General features: G+C 32.9%; 1 protein-coding gene across 2 annotated transcripts in view; it reads right to left on the reverse strand.

The window, feature by feature from the left end:
- Window positions 1–979: 979 nt before the first annotated feature.
- LOC130614649 (nuclear receptor-binding protein-like) overlaps window positions 980–18,316 on the reverse strand; it is a 41,411-nt gene continuing 24,074 nt past the window's right edge. For both annotated transcript variants that reach the window (XM_057436084.1, XM_057436083.1), the window contains exons 14-18: window positions 16,023–16,113; window positions 14,822–14,875; window positions 1,919–2,069; window positions 1,526–1,699; window positions 980–1,414 (exon numbers count right to left, since the gene is read on the reverse strand). In XM_057436084.1, coding sequence (XP_057292067.1) covers window positions 1,358–1,414; window positions 1,526–1,699; window positions 1,919–2,069; window positions 14,822–14,875; window positions 16,023–16,113 — 527 coding nt within the window. In that variant the 3' untranslated portion in view covers window positions 980–1,357. The remainder of the gene's footprint in view (window positions 1,415–1,525; window positions 1,700–1,918; window positions 2,070–14,821; window positions 14,876–16,022; window positions 16,114–18,316) is intronic.

Raw genomic sequence — 18,316 nt, forward strand, 5'->3', positions numbered from 1 at the left:
GCCTAGTTACTAAGACAAAGGGCGGCTTAACTACATCTGTCCTAGATTCATAACTTTTTTTTGATTCTTCATATACTTTTGCAAATCAAAATTTTTAGAATTTCTCATGAGCCACGGGTAGCTAAATCTAAACGTCAAACACGTGACCTTGGAACAAATGTTCTCCGCAAAGCCCAATTAAAAATAGAAAAAATATTGCTAAATTTTACAATTTTGGTATCAAATTTATAAGATTTTAAGTTCTATGCATGTATCCGTCCATAACTTTTTTGAAAAATGAATAAAATATTAGGCTATTCTCTTACTGTTTTTTTTTTCGCGATAAATTATTTCGCTATGAACGACATTATTATCTTATCGAGATAATTAGTTTGTTTCTCCAAATCTTTCTCTTACATAAATTGTTGTTTGTTTCACTTTCAATATTTCAATAGCATTGCAGGGATGGGGTTGTGTTTTCGTTAAAAATCCCAGAAAATCCTTCACTTTTGTTTTTAAAAATACGACAGTAGTAAAACAAGGACATAAAATCACCTGTTTTCATTTGTAAACAATTTGTTTGAGGAATATCCATGTTCGTTGAATTTGGCGTGAACTCTCAAAAGAGTATAGTCTTGCATTAAAGAATCATCTCTTTTGACACTGGTATACAAATGCAGAATAGAATAGGCATTCGATTTGGATGTTCTATAAATTTATAGGGCTTAAACCTAAAAATGTTTAACCGTCTAAACAGAAAGCTTATAAATTCACTTTCAACTTCAATATTTCGTAAAAACAATCAGCTGGGAATCTTTCTTGATTTGTAGTAATGAAAATAAGAATGTGCTTCTGATAAGCCTGATTTCACCGTGCTTCCCAGACAGTACCAGCCGTTTTTTATTAAAAATGGATAGCCAGTACGGTCAAAGTTTTTGATACAGTGAAGACAGCCTTGACTCACAGATCAACCAAATAAAGAAGAAACAATAAACAACTGTTGAGGAACAATTTCTGTATGTACATAGTTATAATACAAAATATATAATTGTAAGAATACCAAACTGACACGTTTAATGATCAACATTAAATCATTTTTTTACTCTTTCGAAGTCCAACTTCTTTAACTTCCACAAGGTGTGACCAACACCTTCTGACGTCATTTATCGGTCACGGCCATTTTTCTTTTAAATATTTGAAACAGCTTTTGGTGGCAATGGCAGCAGTTGGAATGAATTTAAGATTTTAAATTTTGATTTTCTACTGTACGGCTTTTCTTGACCATGTAAAAATAGCATGTCATAACACCTGGTCATTTAGCAACGATTTATCTGCGTCGAGAATACAACCACTATCCAACATGAAGTCGCCCATTATTTTAGGCTGGTGCTTTTAAAGCTTCATCAATTTTGTTGGCTACTTTTTCACGATCAGCCTAAATTAAAATAAATGACAGGTTTTAGAATTGGGACGATGAAATACGACATGCATGTAAGAAAGTAAAAATTATTACAACGTAGCCAAAAGGTTCAAATTTAATTCTTACCTCGCTAATTAAACCATAGCTGACTAATTCCATAGCCAAATCCATCGGAGTTTCGTTTTCTCCTACTTTACACGACAGCTGTCGATTCATTTTATCTTCCAAGCGCAAAAGCAAAGAAAGCGACTGTCCGCTGCCATCTTCCATCTGCTTTGCCGTGCACGTCATTTGAATAATCTACAACAAAAAAACCATCACTCATAAGAACACAGGATGGGGAGCAGAAAAACAATACAACACTGTTGCGCCCATGTTTACTTTTGTGCCTGTTTTGTTATTTATATTTTGTAAAATGTTATTTTTTTAGCCCCAACATCTGTAGAACTTTTAGTTTCAGGAACTCATTCAAATGTCACGAAGGTGATGCTGCTTAAAACTATAGAGAGTGTTACGTACCAATCGAACTTCTTTTTGTTCTTCTTCTTCACTCCCTTGACTGCTATTTACAACATCTTCAGGAGATTTTGGTCTCGACGCATTCAACTGCGGTCTGTTATCTTTTTTCGGTTTACTGTTCTCCATCCCGGTTAACGGATAAAGTCCAGTTCTAAAAATAAATATTACTCATCGTCAACATGTGAACATTATAACCTATAGCAGGCCACTTAGAAAAGTTTAATTGGATTAATGGACCAGATTAATAGACCAGCAAGAATATAAACAACCTAATGGTATAATGACGGAGTTTTAATGTCATTTACATCATAAACTTGCCAGCCATAACAACATTATTACGGCGCTTCCTTTGCAAGTTGTATTCATGACGTCAATGTATCAACTATCTGGCTGCAAGTAAAAAACAAACTTAATCCCCTTTGCTGTTTTCTGATCCCCTTAACACTTCGGAATGCGGAGAATGATCGAATCAGTTGTATAAGAGAAAGGGCTGAATAAAAATAGATGCAAGGCACGTGTAGAACAAAATATTATTATTAAAGTAATTAAAAATTAATTTGGTGAATGTTACTAGTAAAATCACAAGTTTTAATTTTATATAATTAAAATCTTGGAGCAACAACCCACTGTTCCTACAATTTATTATAAAAACCCTGATACTTCTCCCTCTCTCTCAACATTCGCCAACATAAATAATAATAATAAAAGCAATGTAACTGAAGAAATGGTACATCAAAAAGACGATTCTTTTACGTACTCTTTTTTCGCTTCGGCCACAGCAAACATAAACAAATGGTGAGGCAAAACTGCTGGCAGCGATCCTTCTTCTTCATTTTCAAAAAACAAACGACTTAATCGATCATGTGGTGCCATCTTCACTTCTTGTTGAGAACTAAACTTCACTGGTATAATTTTTTATATATATAACTTTTTTCTGCGATACGAACGTGTGACTGTTCAACCACACTTATAAATAATTCCACAATATACGTGTCGATTTATAATTTATAATGTCAATGACTAAGATTGATATTCCTGTCTTCAGCACTTTCTTAATGTAACAACACTACCTTCGTGCTATGTATGTCCCGTGTATTTACAAACTGACTTTCACTTGAATAACCCAATCCTTTATACATTATTCATAAGTGACTTTTTGTTTTGAAATATTTCTCTATTGTCTGTCAAAGTGATAAAATATTTCATTGTGTTTAATGCCAATCATTTTTACGTAATAACAATAAAGACGCAATCGATTCGTGATTGTTCATCTTAATTATTCCCAAGTGCCATTGTTATTATTAATTATTCCCACGAAAACGAGGCTAACTTGTTGACTCAAAAAAATTATTTATGTCCACGGAGTGTTAATCTTTTTGGACAATGTGTGCGAATTTGATTGCAAATCGGCGCTCGGGAAAATGTTTAATTGATGACGCCACAGGGGTTGACTGAAGTGGATACACGAAAATAAAGACAGTTATATTTTGAGAAGAAAAAAATAATTCTCACGAAACGTGATATAACGAGAATATTTTAACGCGCACGATTATCGTTGTTGCTACGCAACTATCGTAGTTTCCGCATTTTTGTACAGTTTTACGCAACAAAGTGGAGCCTCCCAGCGTTGAAATATTTAACAAACATAAACATGCATAACCAAGACAACTTACTCGTCAAAAGAAAAAAATCGGGAATACTATCAAATCTGTTACAAATTGGACATTCGGTTTGCATTTACTCTCTCATCTCTCACTGAAGACCATCATTTTTTCAACTGGTGCTATTTTAATATTTTTACACATTCACACAGACAGAAAGACTCATTAAAAGTAAACCGGAATTATCGGGTTTTCTCACTTAGTCAGCAGCGAAAAACGGAAATAATATGGTCCTCTCACGATTACACTCGACATCAACTTCACACGATAATTGGAAGAAGGCTTGTTCGCGTGGGGATAACAAATTCATGACACTGCTATGACGTGTATTATGAAGTGCAGCACTTTAGTATTTCTACAGTTATTGAAATAAAAATTTGTGAGAAGTACAAGCTTGAAGTGGTTTCAGCAGATTTCCATGACAGTACAATGACGACGAAAATGAAAGTATTTTATATAAGGTTGGCTAATTATTAACAATAGATAAATTTAAAACAAGAAATGCACTCCTTTTCAAAATGGGATGATTATGCCCTACCACAATCATAGCACGAAGAATTTAGTAGATTTTTAAGTAAATTCAGAGTCCTCCCAAAAAATGAAAAAAAAATCATAATGCCGCGTTGGTTAACCTTCCGACTAGCTACTAAAGCTTTTACTAAAGCTACAACGCAGAGCAAATAGGCACACCTAAATAAACCTTTTTGCACCACACAAGCCTTTTTTTTAAAGGAACACCAATCTGGGATCCTTCTTCAGTCGCTGCTCTTAAAAATTTCTTAAATCAAATAATGAAATTTAGGCCGTATTAAAGGGTTGCCTTTCAAAAACAAAGGAATTGCATAAAAATCTATCTATTTGTCCAGCTACATTAAACTCTATTTACACTGACTCATTATGTAAATTTAAACACTATAAAAAGCTATGCACACACTACTTCACATCTGCACATCATTGAAACACTACACTCTACCAAAACAACAATATCTCATGATCGCACTTGAAATTGAGAAAGCCTTTTACAAGAAGAAGACTAAATTAGATATCAGAAAATAAAAATAAATGAAAATGAAAAAAACTGCTTGCTACACAACTAATGTTTTACAGAACTTGTATTAACTGTCAGTGCAAAAATATGACGCAAGTTATATTACGTGTTTGTTTACATTCATATTTTTCATTATTTACCTTATTTTTAGGATTTTCACAGTTAAGTAAGCAGATTTACGAAAAAGAAATATATCCATAAAAGACGCCTGTTTTTTCTATAAAAAGTAATTCCGTGCCGCTGTTGCATCAAATCATAATGGTCGACATGTAAATAAAGTACGCCCAGCGCGTGTTGTTTTCGTACCACGTAAATCAAAACAAACAACCGAGTTGTGGGAAAGTTTACTTTCTTTTGTGCAAAATGATGAAATACAGGCTGACTGATAGTAAAAAAACAATAACAAATTTGTTTTTTATGCAATTTAAAATCTTATGTTTATTTTGGTTTAGACTGTCAGGGTATTCGATGTTTTTATTCAAAGAAAGCAAAATATCTATTTCTGTACTGGTAGAAAATAAGACACTGCTGTTAAAAAAGTGTTTTTAAAAATGGTATTATATGCAATATATGTATAATTCAGGAAAAACAATGAATAAAAAGCAGGACCGGAAAATATTGACAGTAGCCATGGTGAAGATGCACGAATCGTTATCTTGACAGTTTGCAGCAATTATGGAATTAAACTTTTTTTTATGTGCTAAATAGCTTCGATTAGTCTCGAAATTAAACACTAAGCCAGAAAGTCACGTACGCATCATGCAAATAAACAGGCTTTGCACAAAACAAACTCCACATTCCATTAAGTTTTCACGTTTTTCTTCACTATTGTATTAGTTTATATTTCTGTAATCGAAACATCAGCATCTCGTTACTTTTTTAATTTCATTTAAATTTGGATAAAAATTTTAGCCACTATTTTCAACTTAGTTGTAATTTTTAATCTGTTTGCAAGTAAGTCATAACCTTGTTGACCTTAAAGAACTTTCGGTTAAACAAGTTCTACTCACGTGACACCAACAAAGTTACGATCGTTTGAACACTTGCATTATATCGTAAGAAACGCAACATTTTTGTGAAACAATTTTATAGTTGAAAATAAAAAAAGGACTGGGAAAGGATTCAAAACCCACGAAAAAAATTCCCAGCGCACATTTTTTTAACCAGTAAATAAAAGACAAAAACAAGATAACAGGCTAGCATGTTTAAAGAACATTTGTACAAGAGTGCGTAACAATTACGTCAAATTTTTCCATGGGAAAAGTAATTAAATTTCATTACTGCAAAAGCGACTACTGTTTTTTAATAATATCAAGCATATTTAGTGACCAAACTCCTTTTAAGGACGTACACAACAAGAATAACCGCAATAGAGTTAACGTTCAGTTTTAGTAACTTGTTGTGGCTTTGCGAACTTACGACACACAGTACCACACAGAATGATAAGCACAGAACAAGCCATGGAAATTTGCTCCTATCTTCCAATAAAAAGATGTATGCCGATAATTAAAGCAGATGTCGGAAATAAGTTTCGATTTAAATAACCTGCAAACACTGTCAGTCACCAATAGAATACAATTCTTATCGGGATGTTCCACTGGAGAGGTCAGCAGAAGAAGCTGTGAAGTTTGCAGACATGAGGTACAAATTTAACGAAAGAGTGAAGAAAATATATAATCGAGTAATCACAGCGACACATACTGTATGACTCAAAAGAAACACAAGACAATTTATTCCTGTTAATCCATCGAACTGCATTTAACCACAAAAAAGATTCACTCGGAAGACATGTGATTCAAAACGACCACTTTTACTCCAAAGATAACAAGTGGGCTGAAGTTTTTTTGTCAGCCTGAACGTTTTCGTTATTACCGCAAAAATAATTGCCACACAACATCGCGCGGCATATAGAAACAATTCTCAAGAGGTTTCACCGAATTTCATATGATGATAACAGGCGCGCCGATTAACAATAAAAACAATCTTCAAACCACAACTTCTCTATCTATAATATTCACACACAGAAAACAATAGACTCGTTCACCCTTAAAAGTACTATAAACCGGCTTGTTAAAACAGCGGAAGTAATCGAGTCAAATTAATGACTAGAACCGTCAAAACAACAACAAAACGTAGTGCATAAAAACACATAGTGAAAATATCATTCAATCATAGTGGAAGGTCTCCGCACGAGGTCCGTTAACCCTTGACCTCTTTTTTAATGTTTTTTCTTAAAAGAAGTTCGACAAACGAAGGAGGGTTATTCAAACATCTTAAATGGAGGAAAAGAAGAGGAAAAATTCCTTTGAAATAAGAAGGTGAAGCTGGGACCCGCCGTAACATAAATACACATCTTTGATTACAATTTTACCAGGAATTGTAATACATAATTCCAAAACTTTTCTTAAAACTTTAAAGTGAAAAAAATTCGTTATGGACTAAAAAAAGGGAACTTACAAAAGTTTATTCTTGATCACGTGATCCTTCATGTCGAAGCTACAAAGCAATGTCCTTTGCTCCAAGAAATAAAATGCTTGCACAATACTGAAGAGCTTTCTCGTATAAAACCCACCCTTCAAACTTTGTTTAGGATGAATACTATCGACAAGGCGCATGCAAAATTAGAACAATACTAACTGTAAACATAAAGTTACCCCAAAAGCCTCTAATCTGTCAACATTAACTTTAATTATGTCAAGATAAGCATAAATTATGCGGGAAAACACGCTAATTATCCTTAATCGTTTCACAGTAAAAGCCAGTATTGTCAATGTATTTTTACAAACGATTTCTGTAAAAATACACAAGTTATTTTAGTACGCAAGCAGAGATTATGGAAACCGATTAGCTTGCTACATCTTGATTAAAATAATATAATAATAAACATAGAAAAACATTTTGTTTTGTTCAAATTACCGTATACGTGGTAAAATAGACTCAAACTTGAAGTAATCTTTTGGAGAGTTCATTATGGAAGTTTATACCTTGAATGTTTTAATGCAAGATTGGCTTAAAAAAAGCATTCCAACAAAACAGATTGTGGTTGCAAGGAAAATAAGTATGGAAGCGTTTCAAACTAAAACTCAAACTAAAACTCAGGAAAATTCTTAGGTTGATTGATTTAACTTTTGAGACTGAAACTAGCAAATATTGTAACGACACATATTTTGTTTTTATCTTTATGGATCAAAATGTCTAGCTACAAAGGACTGGGTACGAATTTGAGAGCGCTTGAAAAAAAATCCAAGTCTTTCTAAGGTCTGTAACTAATACACAGTGCGCTTATGTGCTACACAAACATCAACAGTGTATAATGAGATACTTGTTATGAGAAACTGCTTTAGAAGAAATTTGTACCAGACCACCCGAAACTTACCTTCAATAAAAATTGATATATTTTGTGATTCTTATAGAAATACGTTTTTTTAAGTTCTTATTCATAACGAAAATTTTAGATAAAATACTTTATTTTTTTATCTCTTTTCAGGTGACATTATGTCGTAATCTTGTTTATTCCAAAACAATTTAGACTGAGCACATATTTCACAATGTTTCTAAAAATCAGGAATTTTGAGCATACTGGTTCTTATGAAAAGTTTCTTATTAAAAAAAAGATGCATAACTAGATGATAAGTAATTCTTCAATAATTTATCTAATAAAATATTTCATAGTATAGGCGATAGAATTTAACAGCATTTTTAAATGACCCCGAATACATACATCGCGTAATTACCAATACTACACCTTCCCTATAATTTAGTTAAAGAATACATTATGAAGAGTTACAAGTGAAAAAGCAGCGAAAGCTGAGATAAGATTTAGTATAGACTCAGTTGAGCTTCTTATTAAAATGACTAAACACCCACGCAAATAAATAAATAAACAAATAAATGAAATAAAAGAGAAACAAGGAAAGAAATGACAATCAACGAGTTTACTAACTTCTTGCAACACATCTCATCACAATTCAAGCCCCCTCGTTCGTACATTCTTTCTATACACAACGCTTGATCTCTCATGACTAAACTTTTTGTTTCGACTGATAGATGCACACCTTGCATGCTCGTGTTATACAAATTAAAGAGTCGGATTAATGCCTTGATTGCCTAATCATTTTGTAAACAAAGCTAATCATGACGTCACCCTGATGAGAAAAACGTGCACGGCTTTTTGTCCCTAGCGTTTTTCTAACAATTTTAATTCTTATTAATTGCTTGCCGAAAAGTTGATATGTGCAACTGGTCAAACTTTGTAGACCCCGATAGCAATTACGTGTGAAGGGAAAATCAGACAGACAATAAAAAAGGGGGAAAGCTTGGTTTTAGGTAACAGGGAGATTTTTATGCATATACCTGTGCACTTCCAAAATTCCCTATTGTTGACTTTGAAGTCAATTTCCTAAACACAAACACAGACGAGAAGGGTAATACAGAACGTTTCCCAAAATACTTTTTTCTAATTAAACTTAATTATTTAGCCTCGTTTTAAACAGCGACCTCGGGAAACAAGAATCTTTGATCGTAGTAACATCTTTAAAGAAACATAATAAACAAGAACAACGACAACAAACAACAATGACAACGACATCAAAACGACAAACACGCCGATGACGGCAACAAAAACGGCAACGAACGATGGCAACGAACGATGGCAACAACGAGAACAAAAACAACGACAACGATAAACAGTGACGACGAAACATAGTTGGGCGAGAAAGTTTAAACAAGAAAATGTTTATAACTAAAAACAGAATTATAAGCAAAAAAAGACCAGAAAAAAATCGGTTTATCTCAAGGCGTAAACAAAAATTATTTATTTATATTGTTACAACAATAGTAGGTATTGTTTACATCTCCTCTGAACAGATAAACAAACCGCAATTATGAAAACATACCACTTTCGTCTATTTCGTGGTTGCCAGGAAAAAACATATTCAATGAAAAACAAACATGCAATGTATGCAGAAACCTACGATGATAGCTCAAAGACAGAAAATAAAAACAAAATATTTTCCCAAGATGGTGCAACCATATGCGTATGTAGAAAAGTTAAAGTAAAATAAAATGCATCGCAAAAAAATAATAAGCTGTCACCAGGAATATTAATTTAACACGAAAGATAAATGAGTTCACGGTAAAAATTTACAAAAGAAAAGTTCAGCTACAATAGTCGCAAAATACTGCGCAATTATTTTACTAAAAAAGTTAAAAAAATGTAACTAACAGGAGCTTTGATCTATTTTCAATCACCATGAAAATACTCTATGTACAGTAACTTTAAAATCACCCTTATGTTAAACGATGTAGCTATGTCGCAGCTGATATTGGTCATACGATATCAACACGTGGTTGAGAGCCATTCTGATTGGATATGTAAACATAGCCCGACTTTTATCACGTGGTAAAAACATATTGTACATGTGGACAAAGCATGAACGACTTTAAGTACGCAAAAAAAAAAAAACACTTTTTCATAAGATGTTAATCAAAATATTTGTAACTGATTTTAACTAGGTTTCTATGACAGCCAACTAACAAAATGTCGTTCGGATTGACATATTTCAGGGCGTTGACAGTACGAAAATCAGAGATTGGACACCTGTCATTCTATATTGTCATGCAGAAAGTACGCACAGGAAGAACTGTAACAGAAACAATACAGATGTAAAGCCTCTTTTACACGATTAAATTTTACGTAATCATATACTGTATGACCATATAACTTCGATTGTGTAAGGTAACAAAATCACAAGTGTAAAGGAAGAATTAAGTACCGAGGCTGATCACCAACCCACCCATGTCTTTTCTTATGTCACCTTTAAGAGAAGAAAATTTTTGGACTGTCTAAAGCAATTTTGGTAAACTTAACCAAGGATAAACAAAAATCTTTTGATGCATCCGGACGATGTTTAGAACTAGTCGTTTTATATATATACAACACGACGACGACACGACGGCAACATGACGACAAATCCACCGACAAAGTTGTCTTACCTTGCCATATCTGACCAACACAATTCTTCCGTCTTGCGTCGAAGGAATTATTTATTAGATTAGGTTTAAAAATAAATTTGAACTTTATTGAACTATACACGAAGAGATGTTCCTTACGTCATCAACACCAAACAATGAACTGATAAAAAATTTAACACGAAACAAGCAAAGCGAATCAATCATTTAAGTCAAAAAATCTATATCCGTGTTTCTGTTCAAAATAGAAACCTTCATGAATATTTAATATCTGGTGTAAGAGACACACGAAATTTGAGCTTTTACCATTAAAAACAAGTGATTATAAGCGCTCAGCTTGTGACGTCACAAGAACACGCCTATCTAAGCTTGTTTTCACCTTTCTTTTCTTCTTGTCGATAAGTAAACAAGCATAATGTATTTGCTGAGGCGTATTCCGGACAACAAAGTTATTGACATCAAACAAGACAGACGTCTCATTGAGAATTGACGTAAACCAACAAAACATAGTTAGTGTAGACTAGCTTTTAAAAAAAATTAAAGTACGGTGCACACGTAAGAGTATCGCTTGCGATCTTTGGCGTTTAAGTTTATAGTTTTTAATGGATGATATCATTTTAATGTGTTAGGTTTCAAAGAAACAAAAAAACACAATATTTCATTTGTTCCGAATTCAGAAATTTTAACAATATCTGAAGAATAATGCTCAGGCTCAATCATCAGACACCAATTTTTTAAGTGCACAAATCGGATAGGACGTCGAATTAGCAAATGTCAAATTTCACGCTAAAAATTTTTGATTTTGTTAAGAATTATGGGACTCAAAACAAAAAAACAATTCCAGAATATCTAGAATATTTTTAACTAATAAAGAGATGAAAAAATACGTATTCCAAATCACAACAGTTTTAATCCAATTTTCACCAAAGAAAGAAATTCATTAAACGTTACAAACTAAAAATGAACAAAGGACATCAACAGAAAATGGAATTAGGTCTAGAAAAAACCCCCAAAAAAACCAGAAATGTCACACAAACCTAAGCAAACCCAAATCTTTCTTCACCAACTCCAAGGCTTCTTGTACATCAACTATATCGTTCGTCATTCTTTCTTATAAATAAATAAATTTCCACTCAACAACTCGTCCTCTTCCTCCACAAGCAAAGATACGTTTCACGCGACCAGTATCAATTAAAAAACTACTCCAATTCCACGTATTATGATTTGTTAAAAAAAAATACCACGTGATCATTTGTCAAGACGTCAATCAATTAACAATATCGTATCCTGTACGCATGGTCAGCATATTTGACATGCTTCGTTAGCTTCCGCACCATATCATATCACCTTAATTTCTTTGAACCGGCGATACATGCAATTTTTTTTATTAGGAACTTCACTTCTGACTTGGCAATTAAGTTTAAAATGTGCCTTACAATCGATGCAAAAGTTGCTTAACAGTTGCTTAGAAGAAAATCGAACAGTTTAAAAGAAGTTTATCGTATGTTAAATTACCGCAATCGCTTGATTAAACGCCTCCTTCAATAAACACACCCTCCAATAACCGCCCAAAGTAGGACCAAATTATTAATAAGCGCCCCTCCCTTACTTAAATAAGCACCCAGTTTAGTAGCTTGAAAATTAAAACAACACCCAGGTGCCATCTAAGGAAACGGGAACTTTGAGCCCGCTTTTGACTTTTGGTAAGGAACAATTTGCTTTTAAAATCCCAGCAAAGTTGTTGCTTCCAACATAAATAATACTGAATTTGCCTAGCAACATTGCATACCTTAGAATAGTTTCGTATAAACTTGCTGATTATAACGTACATTGAAAAGCTAAACACGAGTTTCCACTTCAATGGACATATTAGTGCAGCCATTAAAAATGTTATGGGAATAATCTGACATGACGGTCACACAAATGGTATAGAAGGCTTTATACACATAAAAATTATATAGAGCTCATCTCCTACTGCACGATATTGTGCACCGTTATAAATTCTCTCCACATGACACAGCAGTACCTAACCACATGCAGTATATAAATCCCTAATTATGTCGCCATGACAACTGCTCTGAAAGCATAAGAACACCTAATGCGTAAAAAATAATCACAAAAAAGAATATGATATCCATGTTAAACGGGAATCATATTCAACCAAAACTCTTGGTAGGTTCTTCCGGTTTATTTTTATTCCGCAACAGAAGCTAAGAACACTGTTCCGATAGGGAGTCATGAGCACAGGTGGTCCCTGCCAACCAAGACACAAAATTTTAGTGCGTGACAAATCCTGTGGTAAGCCGACGTTTCGTCGAGCTTCATAAAAACTTTTAACAATATAAGAAAGTTGTGGTCAACATGGAACATGACAGAGGTTACAAAGCTGACGTAACAACAGGAAGAGCTGATTGTACCGTAAATGAGGTTAAAAGGCGACTCAAACAATTTCAACATTTTTCACAGTCGAATGAATTCAAACAACTAATGTGATAATTCTTTGCAACATCCTATACACGTTTTTGCTCGATTTCCAAAACGTCGCTGTAAAGAATCTGGGAAATCGAGGCTAAAAGAAAATATTGATCCACAAAGACGCATGTCCGAAATATTTCCACAGTGAACACACCAGGAAATGAAGGAGAGTGCTATATTTAGTTTGCAAAAGCGTGTGTTGTTATGGAAACAGCCACACTAAACTAACTGTGACAATCTGCCAAAATAACGACAATTGATGGGGAAAAGGTTGAAACCCAACATTGTAAGAAATATAAAATGAAAAGACATAGAATAGATACATAATGTTACACAATAAATTGGAGTCTTCAGGATGACGCAAGTTCTTTTTTCCTGGTTGCAAATAGAGGTTACAAAGTCCAACTTTATTGACGAAATAAAAAAACAATAAATATTGTGATAAAAAAGAAAGCTGGGATTAAAAGCTTAAATGTGTAGCTATTATAGCTTCTATATATAAAAATAAACTAAAAACATTTTCATAGGAGAATAATTGTATATATGCAGAGAAACTCCTTCCATTGATCCGTGGACAAAACAACATTCTTCTCTGTTGACATCATCTGTAGCTTAAAACCTGCTGACTTTGCCAGAAATTAATTGCTTTTCTCCTCAGTCGAATAATTAATCAGAGTAACAACAGGAAAAACAATCCCTTCTGACGTCAAAGCACTAACAAAAAGGGATTTGTGATTGAAAATTGGTTCCAATTATTTTAAATGAAAACCACAAAATAAATGACAAGGTAAAGATACCTCGAAAGTTTTCGATTTTGCATTTCCCCGTATAATTTAGGCACGACAAGAAAAACTGAAAGTTTAGCCACATACAGTAATAACAAAAATGCTAATTATGGGGGAAAGTAGGAGCCTTCGATGAAACTCAAAATTCAAAACATTTTAGATGAGATCACGGGAACAGTTTTTAGGGGTGTTGAGTATTAAAGAGCACCGCCGCGCAAAGCAACATCTCTTTCGATGCATTTTGTTTGCTCCTTTTCATTATGTTTTGCAAGTTATAAAAACAAAAGCGAATTGTACTCTTTCAGTGCGATTTCTTTCTATCTTCCTGAAAGGCACAATGCAATAAAACTTGCATCTTGAAGATGGAACGCAACGATTCTTTTAAGCCTCATGCGACAATAAATGAATTGCACCGAGCAAGAACTTTCTTAAATAAGGTTCAAACTATGTGATACGATTTAATGAGGAGACGAGGATCCATAAAAACCCATCTCGTAGATTACTTGGATTGAAGAGAAATTTAGCGATAAAGTTGCGGCTTTTCAGTTACGGTCGCCACCCAATTTTATTCCATGATTCCCCCCTCTCCTTTACGTAAGGTGTAAGGGTCAAATTGACCTTACACCCACATTAGTCCAAATTGACTTAGCATACTGCACAAGCTTCTTTAATTCACAAAAACAAGATGTTTGAAAAACTAAAAAAAACTACAGGTAAAACGTAAACATATCAGCACATGCCATTTTTTTGCGCTTTGTATCTTAGAAGCGTACAGTCCATAAATAGACATCTTAAGAGTCAGGATTACATTGTCACCTGTCTAACAGGGACACCAAACCGTTTTAAAAAATTATATATATAAGCCCATAAAGTAAACAAAAACATAAGTAGGTACATAAAAAACAACAATAACAACAACAATAACAACAATAATATCAAAACAGAAATGTAAATAATCACATACTTTATTTCCTCCAGAAATTTCTCCAGCTCCAATTGAGGTTGAACTTTTGAGAATCTAAAATTAAATTTCCATGTTCCACAACGTTCGTTAATCCGCTTTTAATTTGAAAAGACAATAAATAATTAATCTCCCAAATAAATGGCTTCGTGAAACAACACAAACCAACCGAGAGGTATAACATTCATATTTTTTGTAAACAGAAAGTTTAAAACATTTGTCAGCAAAATTTCTTGCACAAAGCAGACACTAACCAAAATTTGGCGAAAAAAAGTGAATTCTAAACAGCGCGAAAATTGTTAGCCACGGTCTTCATGAGGCATTATTTGGGCTATTATTGCATCAAAACTAAACCCACTTATTTTATTTTTTTGTCAATGACTGTAGTAAAAACAGGGCTTTAAAAGTGAATTTAATGCAAAAAATCAAAAATAAAGAAAGAGTGTCTGGAGAGCTCAGAATAAATAGATAAGAAATTTATGTTCTAAATAAAATTGATTCTCTATTCTCCTGAAATTGAATGTTGCTTAACAGTTCTTAAATTTTTGATGACTTCAACCTGATATTGCATACACATGCTGACAACGAACGCTACAACAACAAATATTTGACAAAACATAAATTTTTTTCTGTAACACCACACTTAATCTACATCCACCCCTTATAGTGAAAAAGACTATTTAGGTCTCTCTTCACAGAACAACATAGCAACTTCCACCATGAGAAATATGACTTTGTTTGTTGCATAAAAATCTTTTTATATTTTTTTTTTGTGCAGAACGACCCCAAAACGTGCAGAAACAGCATACTTTCGCAACAAAAGAACAAAATTCCACGAAAAAAAAAAAGCATAAAAGGAAAAAAAGAAAGACCGAATTTTTAGTTATGATAGAAAACAATGAAAAAACATATGTTTTTGCAAAATCACATAAATAATTAACTTTTCTTTCTTTTCGTATTTTTATTGACATATATACCTTTGTAAGAAAAAGCGAAGTAACAAGAAGAAATTAGATCACGTTATTTCAAAAATATAAATTTAATAAGTTTGGTTCATAAATTTTATAAACGGATTTGAAATAAATATTGCAACAGGAAAAGCCGGAACAGAACAGGAAAAAGACAATCAACAATAACAATAATAACAACAACAACAACAATCAACAACAACAATAAAAACAACAAAAACTAAAAAGTAACTTACTTCCATTGTATATTCTCTCTTTGGTCTGGATAAACAATTTCTGCCATAACTCTATCAGAATCACGCTCTTCAATCTCATCAATACCTTTCACTAAAAATAAAAAACCATGAACACTGCAAATAAACATGACGTGATTCAGCAGTTATACACACAAAACACACACACAAACCAGACCTATGATTGTACCAAAGTTTTTTTTATGTTTACATTATTAAATAGTGAACTCGTACGTTGTTTTTTTCAACAGTGCCTGAAAAATGGCTTCAAAATATTTTTAAAACTGTTAAAGATAAGAAGAAAAAAAAATGATAGCCACAAATAAATTCGCATTATCTTGGTAAAAATCTGCGTAAACCTATATAAGCTTATCTGGGAAAATTGAAAAAAGCCGAACTATCTAGATGGTGGAGATAGTTGCTTCCGAACTATCTCCACCATATTTACTCTTTTAAAATAACTACAGAAAACACACTGGTTATATCTTACCTTTAAGAAGACCAATGTATTCCGATGCCATCATTTTTAAAACCCAAAATTTATAATCCTGATCTAATCAAAGTCATTCAAAGATTTGTATTCATATTTTGCTCTAGTTTAGATCTCCTTATTTAACTTAATGGCAACAGCAAAAACAAGAAGAAATTATTTTCACCATCAGCTCGTAAATTCCTTAACAATTTGAAAATGTGTTAACATAACCAAATAATCATTCCCTCGAAATAAAATTAAGCTTACATCAGAACAACAGTGCAGGAGCGAAAAGTGACCACTAAAAACACACACAGTTAACGAACCCATCATTGAATTACAATTTTCAAGTTCCCCCGAGTTGAGACGAAATTTCAGATGTAAAGAATAACTATAGCCCGATTAAAACTCGATCACTACATCTAGTTGTAGTTGGAAAATCACAGTAGCCAAAAAAAAAAATCTCATTTGTGAAAGAAACAGCAGCCAAAAAAACTCCTTCTGAAGCTTGAGAACTCTCTGATTGTTTTAATATGCAAGAAAAAAACAACAAAGATACCTTCATCTAAAATTTAAATGCATTCCATGCATAATTTAACTTTTTTACCAACGTTTAAAATGGATGCAATGAATTATTAAACTTTTTTAAACAAGGAAAAACAGTTATATTACAACAGATGTTTAGGTGAAGTGTTGGAGATTTTACAGAAAATATGCATAATTTAAAACAACTCTCATGTTTCATTCAAATCTGTAGCAAAACTAAAAACAGGTCACAAAAACGCCCCAAAAACGCCCATATACTTGTTACATACGCGCATGTACTTGTTACATTAAAACATGGTTTACCACAGAATTATGACCAAAACAGACTGATTTTTAAAATGTCCAAAATAAAATTTAAAATGTCAACTCGAAACACAGATTGAGAACTGAGAGAAAAGATTATAAATAACTAATAAAAAGAATGAACGTGAGAGAAATAATATGAGATAGGTAAAGGCAGTGTTTCGCAAATTTCACATTGTGAGCAACAATAGCAAATAATCATGGCGTAAAAAAAATACTTACACACCAGTGTAAGTAAAACGGAGTACATGACTAAAACAAATTCTTGTGTTACTTTAAGATTACATTTTTCAGCAGACATAAAGAAACTCCACAGATTTAAACCCAAGCTGACGATAAATCGGATGTAAAGCAAAACAAAAGTTAAAATGTTTAAAAAAATAACCCTTTTGACTTTACAACTCAATGTTGTACTCTTTTTGAGAATTAGAAAAAAAAAATCACGAAAAAACTGTTAGTGTTAAAAAAGCAGATACTTTGAAGAAAGTTATTATGTTGACAAGTTAATGAAAATGGTACAGCAATTTCACCGACACTCGTATAAGCTCAGGCTTTAAAACCAAAGAAATGGAATTCTTACCTCGGCTAGAAGGGAGCTAAGCTTTTTATCCTGGTCTAAATTTTTGAGGTAAATCACGTTTTATAAAGTACAAACAATTAGTCCATACTAAAACCGAACGGAATAGACTTTTTAGCCTCATGGCAGGCTAAAAAGTTGGCCTGGTCTGAAATTATAATAATGCCTAGGTGGACAAGTTTCCCTAAACTAAACTAAACTAAAGGGATTTTTATATTTAGTCATGACATTTGAAGTAAAAAAACATTTTCTAACATTTATTTTTAGACCTATAAATAAATATAAGATCAAACCCAAGATATTCACAATAAGTTTTAAAAAAAAAGATGCCATGTGCCATTTCATTATAACAAGATAGAGATATAAAAACATTTTTTTTTTAAATTTGCAATTGTTTTG

The sequence above is a fragment of the Hydractinia symbiolongicarpus genome, chromosome 11, assembly GCF_029227915.1.
Source record: "Hydractinia symbiolongicarpus strain clone_291-10 chromosome 11, HSymV2.1, whole genome shotgun sequence".
Lineage (NCBI taxonomy): Eukaryota > Metazoa > Cnidaria > Hydrozoa > Anthoathecata > Hydractiniidae > Hydractinia > Hydractinia symbiolongicarpus.